This window comes from Pezoporus occidentalis, unplaced genomic scaffold (genome assembly GCF_034315485.1).
Source record: "Pezoporus occidentalis ecotype Australia unplaced genomic scaffold, CSIRO_AGI_Poc_V1 ctg100, whole genome shotgun sequence".
In the NCBI taxonomy this organism is placed as follows: Eukaryota; Metazoa; Chordata; class Aves; order Psittaciformes; family Psittacidae; genus Pezoporus; species Pezoporus occidentalis.
In genome coordinates, this window is record NW_026912780.1 from 1,517,038 (window position 1) to 1,533,475 (window position 16,438).

Here is a 16,438-nt window from a genome sequence, read left to right on the forward strand (position 1 = left end):
TAGAAGAGCTGGCAGACACTTAGAATTCCTACAGATATTTGTGAAACCAAGTAGGCAAACAAAAACCACCGGAAGCAATGAGACACAAAGTGAATATCAATGGAGTCACAAACTGTTCTCAGAAGCAGCAGAACTGCTCCTTATAGGCTACTGTCAGTCCTAAGCACTCAGAATTTGTAAAAAGAGGAGATGAAGAGAAATTTTCAAGTTCTTCAGCAGAAGCCAAGCAAGCAAATATAATTCATTTTTGCAGGTAACAAGATGAACAAAGTACAGGTCGTACAGGTCGAACAGCTAAAAGAAATTTGACTAGACAGCAAATAGAAGCAAAAGTGAAATGTTCGAATTCCCAAGAAAGTATTTTCTTTATTGTCTATAAGACACTGAAATGTTAGGCTGCATTTTCCTTTTAACATTTTAATAAAATGCTACCCCTACCTACTGCTAAGATTATATACATAAAGAAGTCACTGAGCTCTTACAGACACCATATACAATACACAATTCTATTTCAAAATACATGCATTGATATTATTATCTCATATTATTAGATTCTATCTTCTTGTATTTTTAGAGAAGGAAATCTACAAGGCCTATTAGAGGACTCCATAGAGCAAGATCCACTAATTAGACACAACCTGAAGAATAACTGAAGAATACAGTGAAAATAAACTCACATGTCAAATCTAAACTTAAAAAGTTGATACTAAAATTACAAATGCATTAAATGGATCTTTTCTGTATACATCACAGCAAAACTGCTGCAAATGCCAAATACAAATTTATTTAGCTTGCTGGTAAATATTAATTACAATTACTAGTCTCCATGTCTCATTCCCACTAACATCAACAGAAACTTGCTGACTGAGCTTGAAAGGAGCTGTCTCTTAGACAGGAACAGATGACAATTTGTCAGATTAATTGCTGTTCTTTCTTACATCTTTCAGAGCTAATGACTGTAATTAGCTCTTCACTTGCCAGAGAAAACTGGTTTCACTGCAGTAATTGCATAAAATAGGTTTTTGTATTCTTATATAAAAGAAGTCCTCTGATGTTGGCAAATTAGAGTCAACTGAACTAAAGATTACACATGAAGTTTATATAAAGACAAACTTCCTTTCTGATCAGTGACTGACTAAAAAATGGGTTAAACATTAAAACACCAGCTGCATGCATAGGATTAATCAAACAAATCTTCCACTGAAACCTTCAAATAACTTTTCCTAATCTTGCCTGAGAGAAAGAAACCATTTGAGACAGTTTACCCACTAAATTGTAATCCATTGAGACAGTATTTTCAAATTTCTCACTTCTACTGTCTTACTAAATAAGGGGAAAAAAAAAAACATCTGTAAAGATTAAAAGCTATTGGGGGAAATGTAGTAATGACTGAGTGAAATGTAGCAGCCTTTTATACATAGAAATTAGACTAGATATTTTTTAATCATCTTTGTACCTATAAAACTCTCAAAAGTAGTTAACATTGCTTCCACAGGCTGTGACACTGCCAAAATACACTACTATTAAAAATAGCTCAACATAATAAATCAGCCATACTTAAGATAATCGCTGTCATATCCGAGTATGTAAAAAAAAAACAAACAAACTCTGAAGTATTTATTCTCATAATCCCCTGACAGGTAAGAAAATACTTCTGTTTGCTTTTGGTGAACTGAGACATGGAGAAGCCAAAACTAGATCAGCAAAAAACTTGAGCACCTAATTTCTGTTCACTTCCCAAACTACATACAAATCCAATACAATAACCCTCAAATCTTCACTAGCTCTGGCTTCAAGTAGCCTCCACCACTACTTCTATTTCTATTAAGGTTCTCTAAGTGTCTTGACTACAACTACTAATTAGATATTAATGACCCTATGGACAGTCCAAGGAAAGCTGTATCATTTAAGGATATAGAACAAGATCTGCATTCAAAAACAACCTAGCAGATAAGGAAGTAGTGAACTGCACTCTCATCACCCAGTCTTTGCCAAATAAACCAATGAGCAAATGTGACAAAGTATTCAGTCCATACCTCATAAAACCAGGCAGTCCTAAACATTAGACAAGAGCTTTTTAGCACTGAAAAGATCCAAGTACCCTGAATTATGTTGTAATAATCAAGACAGTATATGAATGCAAGTTATGTGCGGTTACAGCTTTTACAAGAGGTACTGGTACATGCTTTCATATTTTGTGTGAAACATACAATGCACAAACATCTACTGAAACCAGGATTCTAATCCAAAAACTCCCTCTTTCCAGGAAAGTGTACTCCTGTATCTAAGTTCTCATACTTAATTTATTGTGGTTCAGCGAAACAGCATCAACACAACAAACTGGGGGAAACACTCTGGTGGGATTTTTTGTTTCCAGGAAATTCAACTGTGGACCACTACTGATAAGTAAAAAACACAACTTGTTATGAATGATCTGAACTTTTCAATCAGAAGAAAAGATGGCAACTTTCCCCTGAGGTCTTCCACCTATTTTTAGCCAACGTGGTATCTGTAAACTTTTATAATTATTCTGAACAGACAACCTATGTTATTTATATCACAACATTACTGGACTGTAAGAAACTGCAGATAAAGTCAGGTAGGTACTGTTCACACAATCAGTACAGTACAGGCGCAGTACTGCCACAAAGCGAGCACTGATCTTTCTTATCTACATCAACAATTTTACCATATGCAAGCATCAAGAAGCAAATCAAAGCTTACCATTCCCACACCACAAACAGTTCCATCAGCCAAAGGCATGTGCTGAGTACGACAACCCTTGTGAACACCTTCTGTGCTTGTGCACCATAAGCGTTTGCATTGTTTCTAAAAAGAAAACAATTACTTTTTTTTTGTACCTGTAACATCTTTTTAGACATTAGTTGAATATTTGCATTGTTTTCTTATACTATGTGGGCAGTTTTACACAGATAAAACCCCACCAAACCAAAATGGACTTTGCTTAAAGCCAGGTAGGAACGTGGAAAATTTGAAACTGATCCCATTAGAAGTAAAAGACAACTTCATTTTCTAATCCAGTAGAAAATTCAATTAAAAAAGTATGCAATAGGTTACAGTTGATACGACGCAATACTGAGAAAAAAACTCTAACTGGAATTCCTCTTAAAAATACAGTGACTAGAAAATTACGAAAGCCTCCTTTTCAAACCGTTAAAAGACTCTTAATGGACTAGTAGCCTTTATGGATTACAAAATTTACAAAGCAGTCTTCAGTTACACCTTCTTCAGGTCTTTCAATCCCCCTTTACTTTTCTATAGTATTCCCATAGGGCTGGACTCCTCCTAAATATTTTACCTCACAAAAATTTCATTCAACCTGAACCCAATCTTGAATTCCCTCCTTTAAATAGTTCTAACAAGCCATGCAATACTAGTAAAGGTATTTGAAACTTGGTCCAAAATCTAACTCTACATGACATCTTGACAGTAATGAATGAAGCCATAATGTTATATTTGTGTTTAATTCATATTGTAGTGGCCACATTAGGTTTTCAAAATACAACTTAATTTTCAGTATTCATCTACTCAAGTTTTCTTTTCCAGATCCCAATTTTGCTTTAAATAAATTTTTGGTTCAGTACACAAAACGTACGCTTTAACAGGCATGAAAATATTTTTGACTTTTCAACAAAGTAGAGGGAATCTACTCTTTGGACCAAATATTTAGAACAAATATCTGAATTAATATATTAACTTTCAAGTTATATTTTTTTAAAAAGCACTAGATGAAGCAGATAAGAAAGAGTAAGATAGCTATAATCTGAAAACATCTGTAGAAAGAATTGAAATCACTCCCCTTCAGTAGTTGCAGAAAGCCTTAATTTATGGAGCTTTAGATCCATTAAAGGCATTATAATCACATTCACAGGTGTGCAAATCAAAATTAATGCATCCTACTTTTTAATTCTATATATTTCTAGCATATGGAGCTGTGATGCTCTCCACTGCACTCTCCACCCTTCACTAAAATAGATCCTGAACTTTGACATATTCCGGTATAAAATTCTTCCAAAACCATGAAGAATGAGATTTGATTTCTAAACCCACCATTCGGTAATTTTTTAGATTAAGATGATGTGCTGTTCACTCACCAGATAGGGACACACTTGTGATCCGAGACCAAACATAAGTTCACACTGCTTGTTGACATCATACACTGACCCAGGTAGCTGAGAGGAAAGATCATATATTCTTCCACTAGGTTTGTCTAGGAGGCATTCACCGTAACCAGTACTGTTGTAAGAACAGGAATAAAATGTGAATAAAGTGATCTTAATTCATTGGGAACCTACTCAATCAACACTTACACATGCATATCTCAGTGAAGTTATAGGTTTGCATTACTACCTGCCTATATAATTACTTTAATTAAAATTTATGAAATATACTAGGTCACCTGATTTTCCTTTATTGTATTTTGCATTAAATCCACCAAACAAAGCTTCAGGTTTTTTGCCTGCTGGCTGTCATTTCTCATTTTCACATTCTTACATGAAAAAAAGAGATGGCACTGCCTAAAGTTTACCTAGCACTTATTTAAAAAAAAAATAAATTCCAAAAATAAAGTGTGCCTATTCTGACTTACTAAAATTATACTAAAGATATTTTCAATAATTAACATCACTAGGTTGAAAAAAAAAAAAATCTTCTTAGCTTTACATGTTGAGTACAGCTTTAACAAAGTCATGAATCATCCAAAGTGTTAAATACATGTATTTTTCTGGACAACTGAGGCCCTACAAGCCAATGATTAACCCTAAGAACAGCACAAAACCAATAGTTGCCCAGGGAGGTTGTGAATGCTCCATCCCTGGCAGTGTTCAAGGCCAGGTTGGACGAGGCCTTGGGTGATATGATTTAGCATAAGGTGTCCCTGCCCACGGCAGAGGGGTTGGAACTTGATCTTAAGGTCCTTTCCAACCCTAACAATTCTATGATTCTATGATTCTATTTAAGCAATAACTTTAAAATACTCCTCAATAATACATGGAATTGGAAGACAAAACAAACTGACAACAAAACCAAAACCAAACCCAAACCCACAGCATTATATTGATACTTACTCAAGAAATTCAGTGATGTATTTCTGACTGCATTTTGACCAGGTCCATGGACTTGTATGGTAATTTAAAGTTGGAGCCATCACATGGTATTGATGTTTAATCCCAGCTTCTTTACACTTAAAACTGTCATCATGAGGCACATTAAATCTAAAAATCAAACCAGACAAAATCCCAAATTCAGCAATAATTAATTGAAACTCTCTTTGTTGTAGCAGCAAATGCTTGAGGTTTGAGTTTGAGAATGCCTTAAAATTTAACAGGAGATAGTATGACTATCTGACACCATGGCAACAGGCATCTTCAAAATGCCTTACAATATTCTCTCCTTATCCAAAAAGCTCCTAATTCCAGGCACAACAGAATTCTATAATTACATATTTCTTTAGCTCACCAGAAAAATTCCAGTGCTCCCAGAGTATGCTGCTTTGAATGAACAACCTGTCTCCTCAACTGATTATACAGGCCATCACTAGACTGTCCATAACATACTAGCCCAATATTCACGTCATAACTCTTTCTATTCAGTAACAAAAGCAAACTACAGAGCACATCAAAATCATATTTATGCAACTAACAGGTTTTCTTATTTTATATCTCAGTTTAAGTTCCATGACAAATGGAAGGTATCTAAAAGAACTTCAGGTACATGAAAATCAATTAGCTAGCTGGTGAGCTCTGTAACATCGTCATTACCTATAGTGTCATGACTCACTGAGCTAGGATATAGCACCCTTCTAACATCACCGATGAGGTATGCTTCATAAAATAAAATGCTGTCATCTCCTCTTATTGTTCTGTGTAAAGTATTTCTCTTTGTGTTCCTTTACTTGTATTCTGAAAGGATCGACCACAAGGAAGAATATTTCTGTATTATATTAGCAATTATTTTTTCTTAATGGTAAAGTCCTGTAAGGGCTAGAATGCAGCTGGTGTTAGCAGGATTATGTAGCAGTTTATATGACAAAAGGAGAGAAGACAGCTGGCCAGTACTTCCCATAATTCAAGATATGAACCAGGTTATAAAATTCACTATTTCTCTACAGGTAGGTGGGGGAGAGTTGGCTCACTGCAAGAGGCAAAAATAGCAACTCTTCTAAAAGGACTTACCAGACTGCACCCTCTTAAAAACATAGAGCTCATCACTATAAATTGGTCATATTCAGAAGGGAATAAAACTACTTACTGGAAAACAGGTACTTACACATGTCCAAGTTCATGTGCTATAGTAAAAGCAGCACTCAATCCATTTTCTTCGCTTATGGAACAGCTGCGTAGTGGGTCACACATCGTACCTAGCTCTGCCAAACCTGCAAAATTCCATCCTTATATAAAAGCTTAACAGAATGAATTTTCACTTAGAAGTGACCTTATGTATGGTACCCAAGTTGAAAGTCACACATCAACTATGCAGCAAATTTACACAAAACAAACCACCTGCCACCAAGGTATGTGCTAGGGCAGAAGAGCACTGAGAAGTCGATTTTTTTTGTCTGTGTCACTTAGATTTTGCATCTATTTTCTGATTTATTCCTAACTGATTTTTTGTCCCTACAGTGAAATTCTCATATATTTTCTGTTATAAAATCATATTGATTAAAAAAGAACAACTCACCAAGAGTATCACACTTCTCTCTTGCTCTGCAGATATCCTCCCTTGAACAAAAATAAAAATATTTAAACTGTTATATCAAATAAAAGAACATTCTTAAAGTATTTCACTGTTGCTATATAAATTACAGCAATTGAAAATCTCTCTTACAGTCCATTCAAAAAATTTGTGTTCTTTTGAACTAACTAATTTAAATTCACCAAATTAACCTCACTGTATTGATTTCTATTTAGCTTGCAAATAATAAAAACCCAGATATTACATTATTTCTCTAAAAAGCAGAAGGGAGATCAAGCATGAAATGCTGCTGAAAAATGTGCAGATGCCAGAATACTTGAAATGACCTTATGTAGTGGACCATCTGCCAAAATAACAATGTAAAATTCAGGACAAATATCAAACAGTTTGAAGCGCTGGAGTTTGTCCAACTTGAACAATAGGGTGGTATGGGATGGAAAAAACAAAAGAGAGAATAGATTTCAGTGAATGAACACCAGAACCAGATACTGTACCTAGTGATAAGAACAGCAGTGTCATGATGAGAAGGGTGAGCATCATCCAAAGTGTTTTGTGCTTGCTGCCATAAGCAAAAATTATGAAGAGTGGTAGCCGCATTAAAAGTGATAGCTGGTCCTTCCTAAAAAGCAATGGCAAAAAAAAAATAAAATTAATAGCAATGCACTTGCATTCATTACTTTGTCATTTGTGTCCCTAATCTCCAAAACAGTAACCGTGCATGGAAAGGAAGTCGGAAGGACTCAATGCAAGAGTTCACTCACACAGATTTGTAGGATCAGATCTTAATTTAGCTACGAGTCATCCGTCATGAGAATCCATTATTTTAATGAATGTTTATGAGCATCTATCATGTGTTAAATACTAAAATAATAAAAAAACAATGAAAAAAAACAGTGGTATTTATGATAAATAAATTTTAAAATATGTGTTTGAAAAGTGAACACTTCTTACAATCTTAAAATTATTTGTGAGGGCTGAAAACCCTCGATCAAAACCCTTTATTAAAGCTGTCATTTCCTTGTTATGTTTCCGTGTGTATAACCACACTTTATGACATCAGCTTTCATATGGTATCTAATTTATGTCCATTCAGTCAACAGAAGGTGCTAATAAGAGACATGGGGAAATACAGGCATTCATAAAGTCTCTGCACTTAAGCTCACTTTTGACATTTACTGTCCTATTAAAAAAAAAAACAACACAAAAAACCAAACCCATTTATAGTTAAAGAAAATAGTTTGCATTTAAAACTGAAAAGTTGCAAACTTTGGAATTACAATGCAAATTCATATGTTTTGTTTTTTTCTATTCAAAATGAATCTTTTTTATATTTATTTTTCCTACCTGTTCATTGTGAATTACAATTAATTTTACAATAACTATATTTATAAGATTTCCAATACTTGCATCTTTATAGATTGCTGCAACCTAAAGAGAAAAAAGTCAGATTAGAATATTAAACTCATCTGATAAACCATATATCTTTCTGTCATGCAAATAGGTTATCAAAGAAAAACAAGTTGCTACACAACAGATACCTCATGCACCCATCTCTGTACCTTTCCACCCAAGCATATGATGACAGCTGTCCAGTTTAATATTCACATAGCTATAGACTAATTCCAGAACATTTAGACATCATGTCTAGTACACTGTAAAACCTGTAGTTCATTGATAAAATATCAAAGAACAAAAGTAATGTTACTGTGGCTGTCATAAACCAACTTAGACCTATGCAGACAATTTGTAGAATCACTACATAAAATACTAGAGGATTTTCAAAAGCAGCTTTGAACCAGTATGTTTTTGCCCTTGCTTTTAATGGAAACTGGACTGAGCTGTAAACCTATATTGAAAATATACACAACACACACAAATGATCCTTTCTTCATTTATAAAATTTGTATTTACATGCCCAACAGGCATTTTTTTTATATAATTTTTCACCCAGATAGTAAAGGTCATGATTCAATTCCATACACTAAAGTAAACCATTTTCAATGTTATTCTTCTCTAAAAGCAGTAAAAAAGTTTATTCATTCTCAATAACTTCAGACATCCCACCCAGATGCCTTCTACAATTTCGCTTAAAGCAGGCCTATCTAAACAAGAGTTGCCACCAAACATGGAAGTACCGGCTTTCCTCCATTCTGGCTTGTGCCAAAGCTGCAAAGCTACACAAGTAAGAAAATCAAGAATTGATCCAGCTGAAAACAAATTCTTTTTTCTTGTTTTTTTTTTTTTTGTATCATGTTATAATGCTCAATGTGATCTCATTCCTGGCGTCAGCTCCTCTGACACAGGTGCTGACAGATGGAAAGGTGCATAAGAACTGACTTCTTTTAAAAGCAGCCTACACTTGAAATGGCTCAAATTTCTTATGAAATTACAGCCTTGCTGTCTATGAATCCTATGTACCTGAGACCAAGTAATTCTGAGTCCTAGCTCCCAGCTCAAACCCTTCTTTTCTCTAAAATGGAGAGAACATAATGCACAGCATTGTCCTTCATTCTTTTATTGATACACAAGCTGGAAATAGAGGATTTGATAAGAGCAGGGAAGGAGATGCAGTTTCAGAATCCATGTGGAGAGCACATTTCAGAGCAGCACAGCTATTGTCTGCTTTCCTCTATACGGTCTCTGTTTTTGGTTACTGACCAGCAATTGTCTAATTATTCTCAGGTAGAAATAAGGAGCATCTCTCAAACAGAGTTCAATTAGGCACAGACACATTCAAACACCTTTACCCAAGAAAAGGCACCTGTAAAAGCTCAAGCACTACTTAGACAACAAGTGTTACCTGAATTTGAATGGAATAAACTACCATTTTGCTACTATTGAAACCATTTTTAAACTACCACAAACTGCTGAGCTCATAATGTGTTCTTACAGTTTCAGGTCCACTTGGATAAACCTAGAAAAGGTATTTCTGGATCTTTATCTTCCTCATGAAGTATCACAAACAGTCATTTTTGACTGACAGTCAACAATTCTTGAATGAACTGTTGTCTTAGGTAAGCTTGTGCTGCTTGTGCTAAACATACAAGTAACGCTGCTCCTATTAACCCTACATTTGAGTTCAAGCATGGATCCCCTGTCTCATGGGAACTTATCATGATCTCCAAACGTTTAGTTATTACCACTGCTTTCAAAAGATCGGAAATCAAGATGCCATGTTGATAATGAGATACCCTTATGTAATGGTTTTGGCTGACATGATTTTCTTCATAGTAGCTAGTATGGGGCTATGCTATGGATTTGTGCTGAAAACAGTGCAAATACTAGGATGATTTAGTTATTGCTAAATAGAGATTACACAGAGACAAGGCCTTTTCTGCTCCCCATCCTATCCTACCAGCAAGGGGGCTTGGGGTGCACAAGGAGCTGGGAGGGATCACAGCCAGGACAGATGATTCCAACTTACCCAAAGGATATTCAATCCCATATGGCATCATGCTCAGCAAATAAAGCTGGGGGAAGAAGGAAGAAGGAGGGGATGTTCGTAGTGATGGCATTTGTCTTCCCAAGTAACTGTTACGTGCAATGGAGCCTGCTCTCCTTGAGATGGCTGAACACCTGCCCGACCAGGGGAAGTGGTAAATGAATTCCTTATCTTGCTTTGCTTGTGCAAGCACCTTCTGCTTTCCCTGTTAAACTGTCTTTATCCCAGTGAATGAATTTTCTCACTTTTACTCTTCCAATTCTCTCCCCCATCCTGCTGAGGGGAAGCAAGGAAGCAGCAGGGTGGTGCTTAGATGCTGGCTGGGGTTAAATCACACCTTACTAGTGAAAGAAGGTATATTCTGTGGGCTCACTGAACACATGTGTGAAGAGAAATATTCTGGAGTCGAAAGCCACAAACCAAACTTGAAGTTTTACCTCAGGAACTGTACAGGCTAAAAATCATCAACCGAGACCTGAAATGATAGACCAATGCACGGAATGATAAAAGATCTGGAATATGAATTTATTAACTTTCGTGGAAGAAAAAAGGTATAAGTACTCCCTGCTCCTGCATTCTACAGACGCCTCTTTCAATGCCCTCTTATTGGAAGCAGTGAAGAAAAAGAATGATGAAATGAGATAGGAATTTGATAGAATACACCATTTCTTTACAATTTCCAGATATACTTGCTTTACAACGATCTAAATCGAGTCTTCGGAGAAGTAGAAGGTAACAGCTAAGACAAAAAGAAATTAGTTTCAAGAGATTTTTCAGACTCCTAAAACCAGAATTCATACCACAGAACAGTTCAGACTGCACAGCAACAAAAGAACAAAAAAAAATAAATGAAGCTAGGTACCCTTCACTGGAAGGATCCCAGCTTTCATTTCCATGGAATTGTCAAAGACTAAGTCAGATCTTGTCATCACCACAGCTGTGGCTGCCAGGTGAGTAGAAGCAACTTGGTCACAACAAAGTTCAGTTTCTCTTGATATCCCTGTTGTAACTGTCCATTAAAAAGGGACTGTAAATTGTGGCAAAATGTCCTATTCAGAAAAGTGGCTAATAAACAACATAATGTGCAGTACAAGTTAGGACCCTGCCTTGAGGAAAATTAAAAATACCAGCTTTTAATACCATGTTATAAATGGCACTATATAATGCCATTTTCTGATTCCAGTCTCACTGCAATTAAATGATCTAACTTGATGCTGTCTCAATCCCCTCCTAGAATGCATGGCTGCCCCCTCCCGTGCTCCAACTCTAGCACTCACATGACCAGGCAGTCAGCCAAGTTCACGATCTGAGCTGGCCAACACAGCCCTACCACAGGTGGTTTTGCATGTCAAGTTTTCTTTTCAGAAAGGCAAGATTATATTTTCTTGCTGCAAGCAGACTCATAGCAGACCAAGAAGTTTTTTTACTACCAAGTAAAAGCAGCACATTTCTTGAAAAGATATCAATAATCAGGTACCTGGCTCAGAAAATGAGAACAGTACCTTAAAATGTATCATGGAACCAGACTTGATGAGGTTTTGGTGCTTTTACAGTAAATTCCAGTGTCTTAATGAATTATTTCAGTTGCTAAGATCAAGCCTTTGTGTTAGAGACTTTGAACTGTTGGAACATAATGTGCCTAAAAGAGAGTCCTCCAGCTACTAAATCTAAGGCGGAACTTACTGCCTGCTCTGCTTGGAGGAACAAGAAAGAACACTGTAGGTTAAGCAATCACAGATTTCTTTATTTTACTTATCATTTCACATTTAATAATGCAACTCTATTGTATTTCAATACAAAAGTTTTGATAAAGCCCTATGAAAAAGTTATTCTTTGTTCTCTTAAATACATATTTCCATCAGAAGTAGTATTTCCAAGACAGAGTGTGAATACTGTGAATAAGCAACTTGCCAAGATTTATTCAATTTTGAAGAAATGAGAAAATACATTCCAGTTCAGTGGGATTACTTACATGCTGAGAGTTAAGCCTTTACAGGTTGAATTGGATAAGTGACAAGACACTTAAAACCCTAAAAATATTTAGCAGTATATTTCATTTCTTATTTTCCACTCATAAAACAATATCCTATAGCAGCAAACTTACTTTGCTTGCTCTGTGGATGCCAATATAAAAAAGAAGAAAAAAAGAAGAAAGAAAAAGGGCCCAGGATTTCAAAGGTTCTTCTGGGAGCTGGATGTCTAAGTTTCATTAAAATTTAATGGGATTTACATGCTAAAACTTTTTAGGTTTCTTTAAAATCCAAGCCAAAACTGAATATCCTTAAAAGTTTCAGAATGCTTATAAAAGTAGAGTATAATGCTTGATTCATTTAAAAAGCCAGCAATCTGACACAATACCCCATAACAGGATGTTATGGGGGTTAACAGGATGTTAATGGCTGCTTGATCAGACAAAAGTACCAGTTAAATTTAATAATCAAAGTTATCTGTACATTGGCAGAGAGGAAAAAATGTAAGTTGCACTTCTTCTCTTGATGGCAATCAAATCAGACTAATAATGCCTCTATTTCAAACACTAATAGGCTGTGGGTCAAGAAATGACCCACCTGCATATTGATGACTTCTAATACAGATTACATAGCAAAGTCTACTAGTCATTTGTTTTCCTACTCTTCATATTATTAATAGTTTACTGAAAAAAAAAAAACAAACAAGCAAACCAAAACCCAAACCTATTATGGGGAAGGAGAAGGAGGAGTAAAGAAGAGACTGAAGACTGTATCTTCATATGAATTATTTGATTTCACAAAGCAACATATATGTGAGTTGAGAGTTGGACAAGATGACTTCCAAAGGTCTCTTCAGAACTTCAAGAAGTGATGTGAGCAGAGATACATATTCAGGGGTGGGGACTGTGAAGAAAATCTTTCAGAATTATGATCTGATTTTATATTAAAAACCTGCATTTATAACAATTAAACATTTCTAGAACTAATGTCTTAAACTTTTGTTTGAAGATTACCTTCAGAAGTAGCAGATGTACATGTGGAATAAGAGCTGCCAGAAGATGCCAGCTACACCTTACTATTTTGCTGTGGTATTCAAAGATACTAATTTCACATCATAGATGTAGCATCTTATTGCATGCCACTACCTCAGAGCCAGCAATAATTGCACTAAGCCCTATTTCATACCATAGATAAGTAAGCACAAGAATGAAGTCACAGCTTTTTAGCAAAGAGCTGGTATTCTTTCACTCACACATATGTATTTTAAATGCTAGATCTTAAAAACAGTTCATATATAGACTCTCTTCAGAAGCAATTATACAATGCATACCCTATTAATCTAGTAGAAAGTCCAATTATGTAAGTAAAAAGAGAGAAGAAACATTGCCCTGTAAGGAATAGTGGTTGAATACACATCTGCAGATGCAGGACCAATGTTTGTTCTTAAGAAAGAACGTCAGGAATAACATTAGCTATAATCACAACAGTGCCTCATGAAAATTACACAATAAATGTTCCCTTCTATCTTGTTGTAAAGTTTTGTCAAAAATGGCTTCCATTTTCAAATGATGTTTTAACCATTACATTTGGTTCTTGGTACAGCTCCGGATTATAAAAGTAACATTAGAAAAAATGGCATCTTTGGCATCAGTTGTTTCTAGAATAATTCCAAACTGAGTCTGTACTTTAAATTAAAGAAAAATCCACCTTTCAACACAGATTTTTTCTGTAATACATAAATTTTCAGATCTTCACACTCCTACCAGTAAAAAAATCAGAAGACTTAATCAAATTACAGTATGCTAATCTCCCTTAAAAGTTCATTATTTCTCTTATAAAGCAATAAGAGAAAATTCCATCTTCTAAATTTAGGTGCCTACCTCTGTGTAATAGGTGACAGCACCTCTACTGCCATTAGTTGGAGATCTAGACTGACGAGCAGAACTCAGTTCAGTTGCCTAACTACACGTTATCTAGTGTCATGTCAGATGCTATAGGTTATCTATACAGAACTGGCAGATATGACACATGACCCATACGAGACTTGCACACCTTTTTGAAGCAGCAGTTGAGGCCAAGTCAAATGTTCTATGGCATCTTAAATGGCCATAGACACTTATATAAAGCAAATTAACTGATCTCAGTGAAAACTAGAGAGCTATTCTGTTCATCCTAAAGTATGTGTCTATAACTGGTTAAGTAACTAGTTCACTTACTTAAAGCAGATCTCTACAGACACCTATATGTAGATGTTTTAATTTGCTCAATGTTAGATGCAGTTTCATACAAATTAAGCTTCTTGAATAGGTGGAAGGACAGAAATCTAGAAATAATTATTATGCAGACTATTTTAGCAGGCCTTTTCCTAAAAAAAAATGGTTCAACAGACATCACAATAACCCTTTGATTTTACAGAGCTTATTTTACTAGATCCTGAATCAATACAAGAAATGACTTTCAGTTCAAGACAGAGTTCACCACAGAAAGAGCTCAACTAAATGACACCAACTCAAAGTCTGACCCATACTAATTTGAAATTACTTGAAAAGCTAGGATTATTATAAACATGCATTTGTTCACAATGCCTTTTAACCTCTGCCTACTGCAATATATTCATACATTTAACTCACTGAAGCATAAGAATTCTTCTAATGCAACAACGAATCAGGAAATAGGTCACACTATTTTACCTACATTTACTGCATTAAATTTAAAAAGATCTCTAATTTGAAATTTGGGCCCTACTTTTTTTTTTTTTATCTTTTATGGGATCTCTTTCTTCTAATACAGATTTGAGTCAAACCACAAGACAAGGAGGTTGCAGAAGAGAAAACAACAAAACAGAAATAGCTGAAATAGGTAATACTTATGAGCTTAAGTTTACTTACTATTGACATCAATGTTAGTACGTAGTGCTGTAAATTCTGTCCATGGTGATGAACCATTTTGGTGTCAGCTGTAACCATCACTTCTACATATCTTGGATAGGAAAGAAAACGTTTTTTCCTGGTATGTGGATTGCCACCATCCTCTGTAGATAGGTTATTTAAAGCATACTCTAAACTGAGAGACTTCTGTAAAACTTTGCTCTCTTCATTTAAACTGCTGAAGGCTGGATGTAGTAAAGTGCTGCTCTTCAATTCTTTTTCTGTGAAGTAAGAAAAGATTTACTGTTGAATGTAGTTTCTAAATTTAAAGAGAAATGGGCAAAAGACTGTCCAAAATAGACAATATAAACTGCTATTTATGATCTTACTTTCAAGAGAACCAGTCAAGAATTAAAAACAAAAAAACAAAAAACAAAAAACATGGAAGGCTGTAATAGGAGCATCACATTAGACATCTTGTACACATAGTTCTATCATATACAGATTCTTGTTAAAAATTAGTTAAGAGATAGCAGTATTATATTTTATAATCCAAACAGGTAGGCTGGAAGGAGGTAAATACTGCAGCTTAAGCAGTGCAATGAAGGAAGCAAGTTAATTAAACAAAACACACACTTTTATCACCAAAAAGACTAGGCTTGAGAACTGAATTCAAGCCCCTATTCATATAAATATGGAGTTTACTTCATAAGGAAGTATGCATCAAAAGCCTACAGTGACTTCCTTGACAGCTTTGTTAATATTCATCATGTAGGATCAGGTTCTAAAGGCAATATAGAACCCCCTCAGATACCTCCAAACTAAGTACTGTAATCCTTCCAATTATGCTGTACAGTCCAGCCACCAAAGGCTTCTGATGCCTGACACATAAAATCTATGCATTGAACAGAGAGTCATCTTAGCAATAGCCCATATTAACAGAGAAGCATATTTAAATTCTCACTATTCTCCAGAATTTAAGCACCTAACTAGACACCTCAGTCCCCTCAGAACAAACCTCCACTGTCTTTCTGGATGTTTCCTTTTAAAAGTGGCTGCCTAAGGATATGTGTCTTCCAATTCTTTTAAAAATTCTAAAGTATATTAGATGTGTAGCAACCCAATGAAGAGAACTGGCTGAAGCAATCTCATAAGCACATTAACTTTACCAGGTCACAAAAGACATCTGAGATTTCAGAGTACTGGCAAAATGAGAAACAACATTCATATTTAAAGTGGGAGTTTACAGACAACTGAATTTGTGGACTAGCCAAGATAAATTCAATACCAGAACAAGTAAAGTCAATTCTGTTTCTTAAAGAAACCAACAAGTGGATGAGTAATAGCTGTCATAATTATGAAAAATTTCTCATGGCAAACTTAGATGAGCTTCTCTGTATTAAAGAAAGAGGATTATGGATAGGGGAAATGAAGCAGATGTCCTA

General features: G+C 35.3%; 1 protein-coding gene across 3 annotated transcripts in view; it reads right to left on the reverse strand.

Annotated features, from left to right (window-relative positions):
* The window catches only part of ADAMTS20 (ADAM metallopeptidase with thrombospondin type 1 motif 20), an 88,605-nt gene that overhangs the window by 55,134 nt on the left and 17,033 nt on the right, over window positions 1–16,438 (reverse strand). For all 3 annotated transcript variants that reach the window (XR_009963549.1, XM_062612457.1, XM_062612447.1), the window contains exons 4-11: window positions 15,015–15,274; window positions 8,059–8,142; window positions 7,209–7,333; window positions 6,700–6,740; window positions 6,289–6,394; window positions 5,088–5,234; window positions 4,116–4,257; window positions 2,725–2,829 (exon numbers count right to left, since the gene is read on the reverse strand). Coding sequence is in view for 2 of the 3 variants with exons in the window: in XM_062612457.1 (XP_062468441.1) it covers window positions 2,725–2,829; window positions 4,116–4,257; window positions 5,088–5,234; window positions 6,289–6,394; window positions 6,700–6,740; window positions 7,209–7,333; window positions 8,059–8,142; window positions 15,015–15,274 (1,010 nt within the window). In the remaining variant the exon portion in view is untranslated. The remainder of the gene's footprint in view (window positions 1–2,724; window positions 2,830–4,115; window positions 4,258–5,087; window positions 5,235–6,288; window positions 6,395–6,699; window positions 6,741–7,208; window positions 7,334–8,058; window positions 8,143–15,014; window positions 15,275–16,438) is intronic.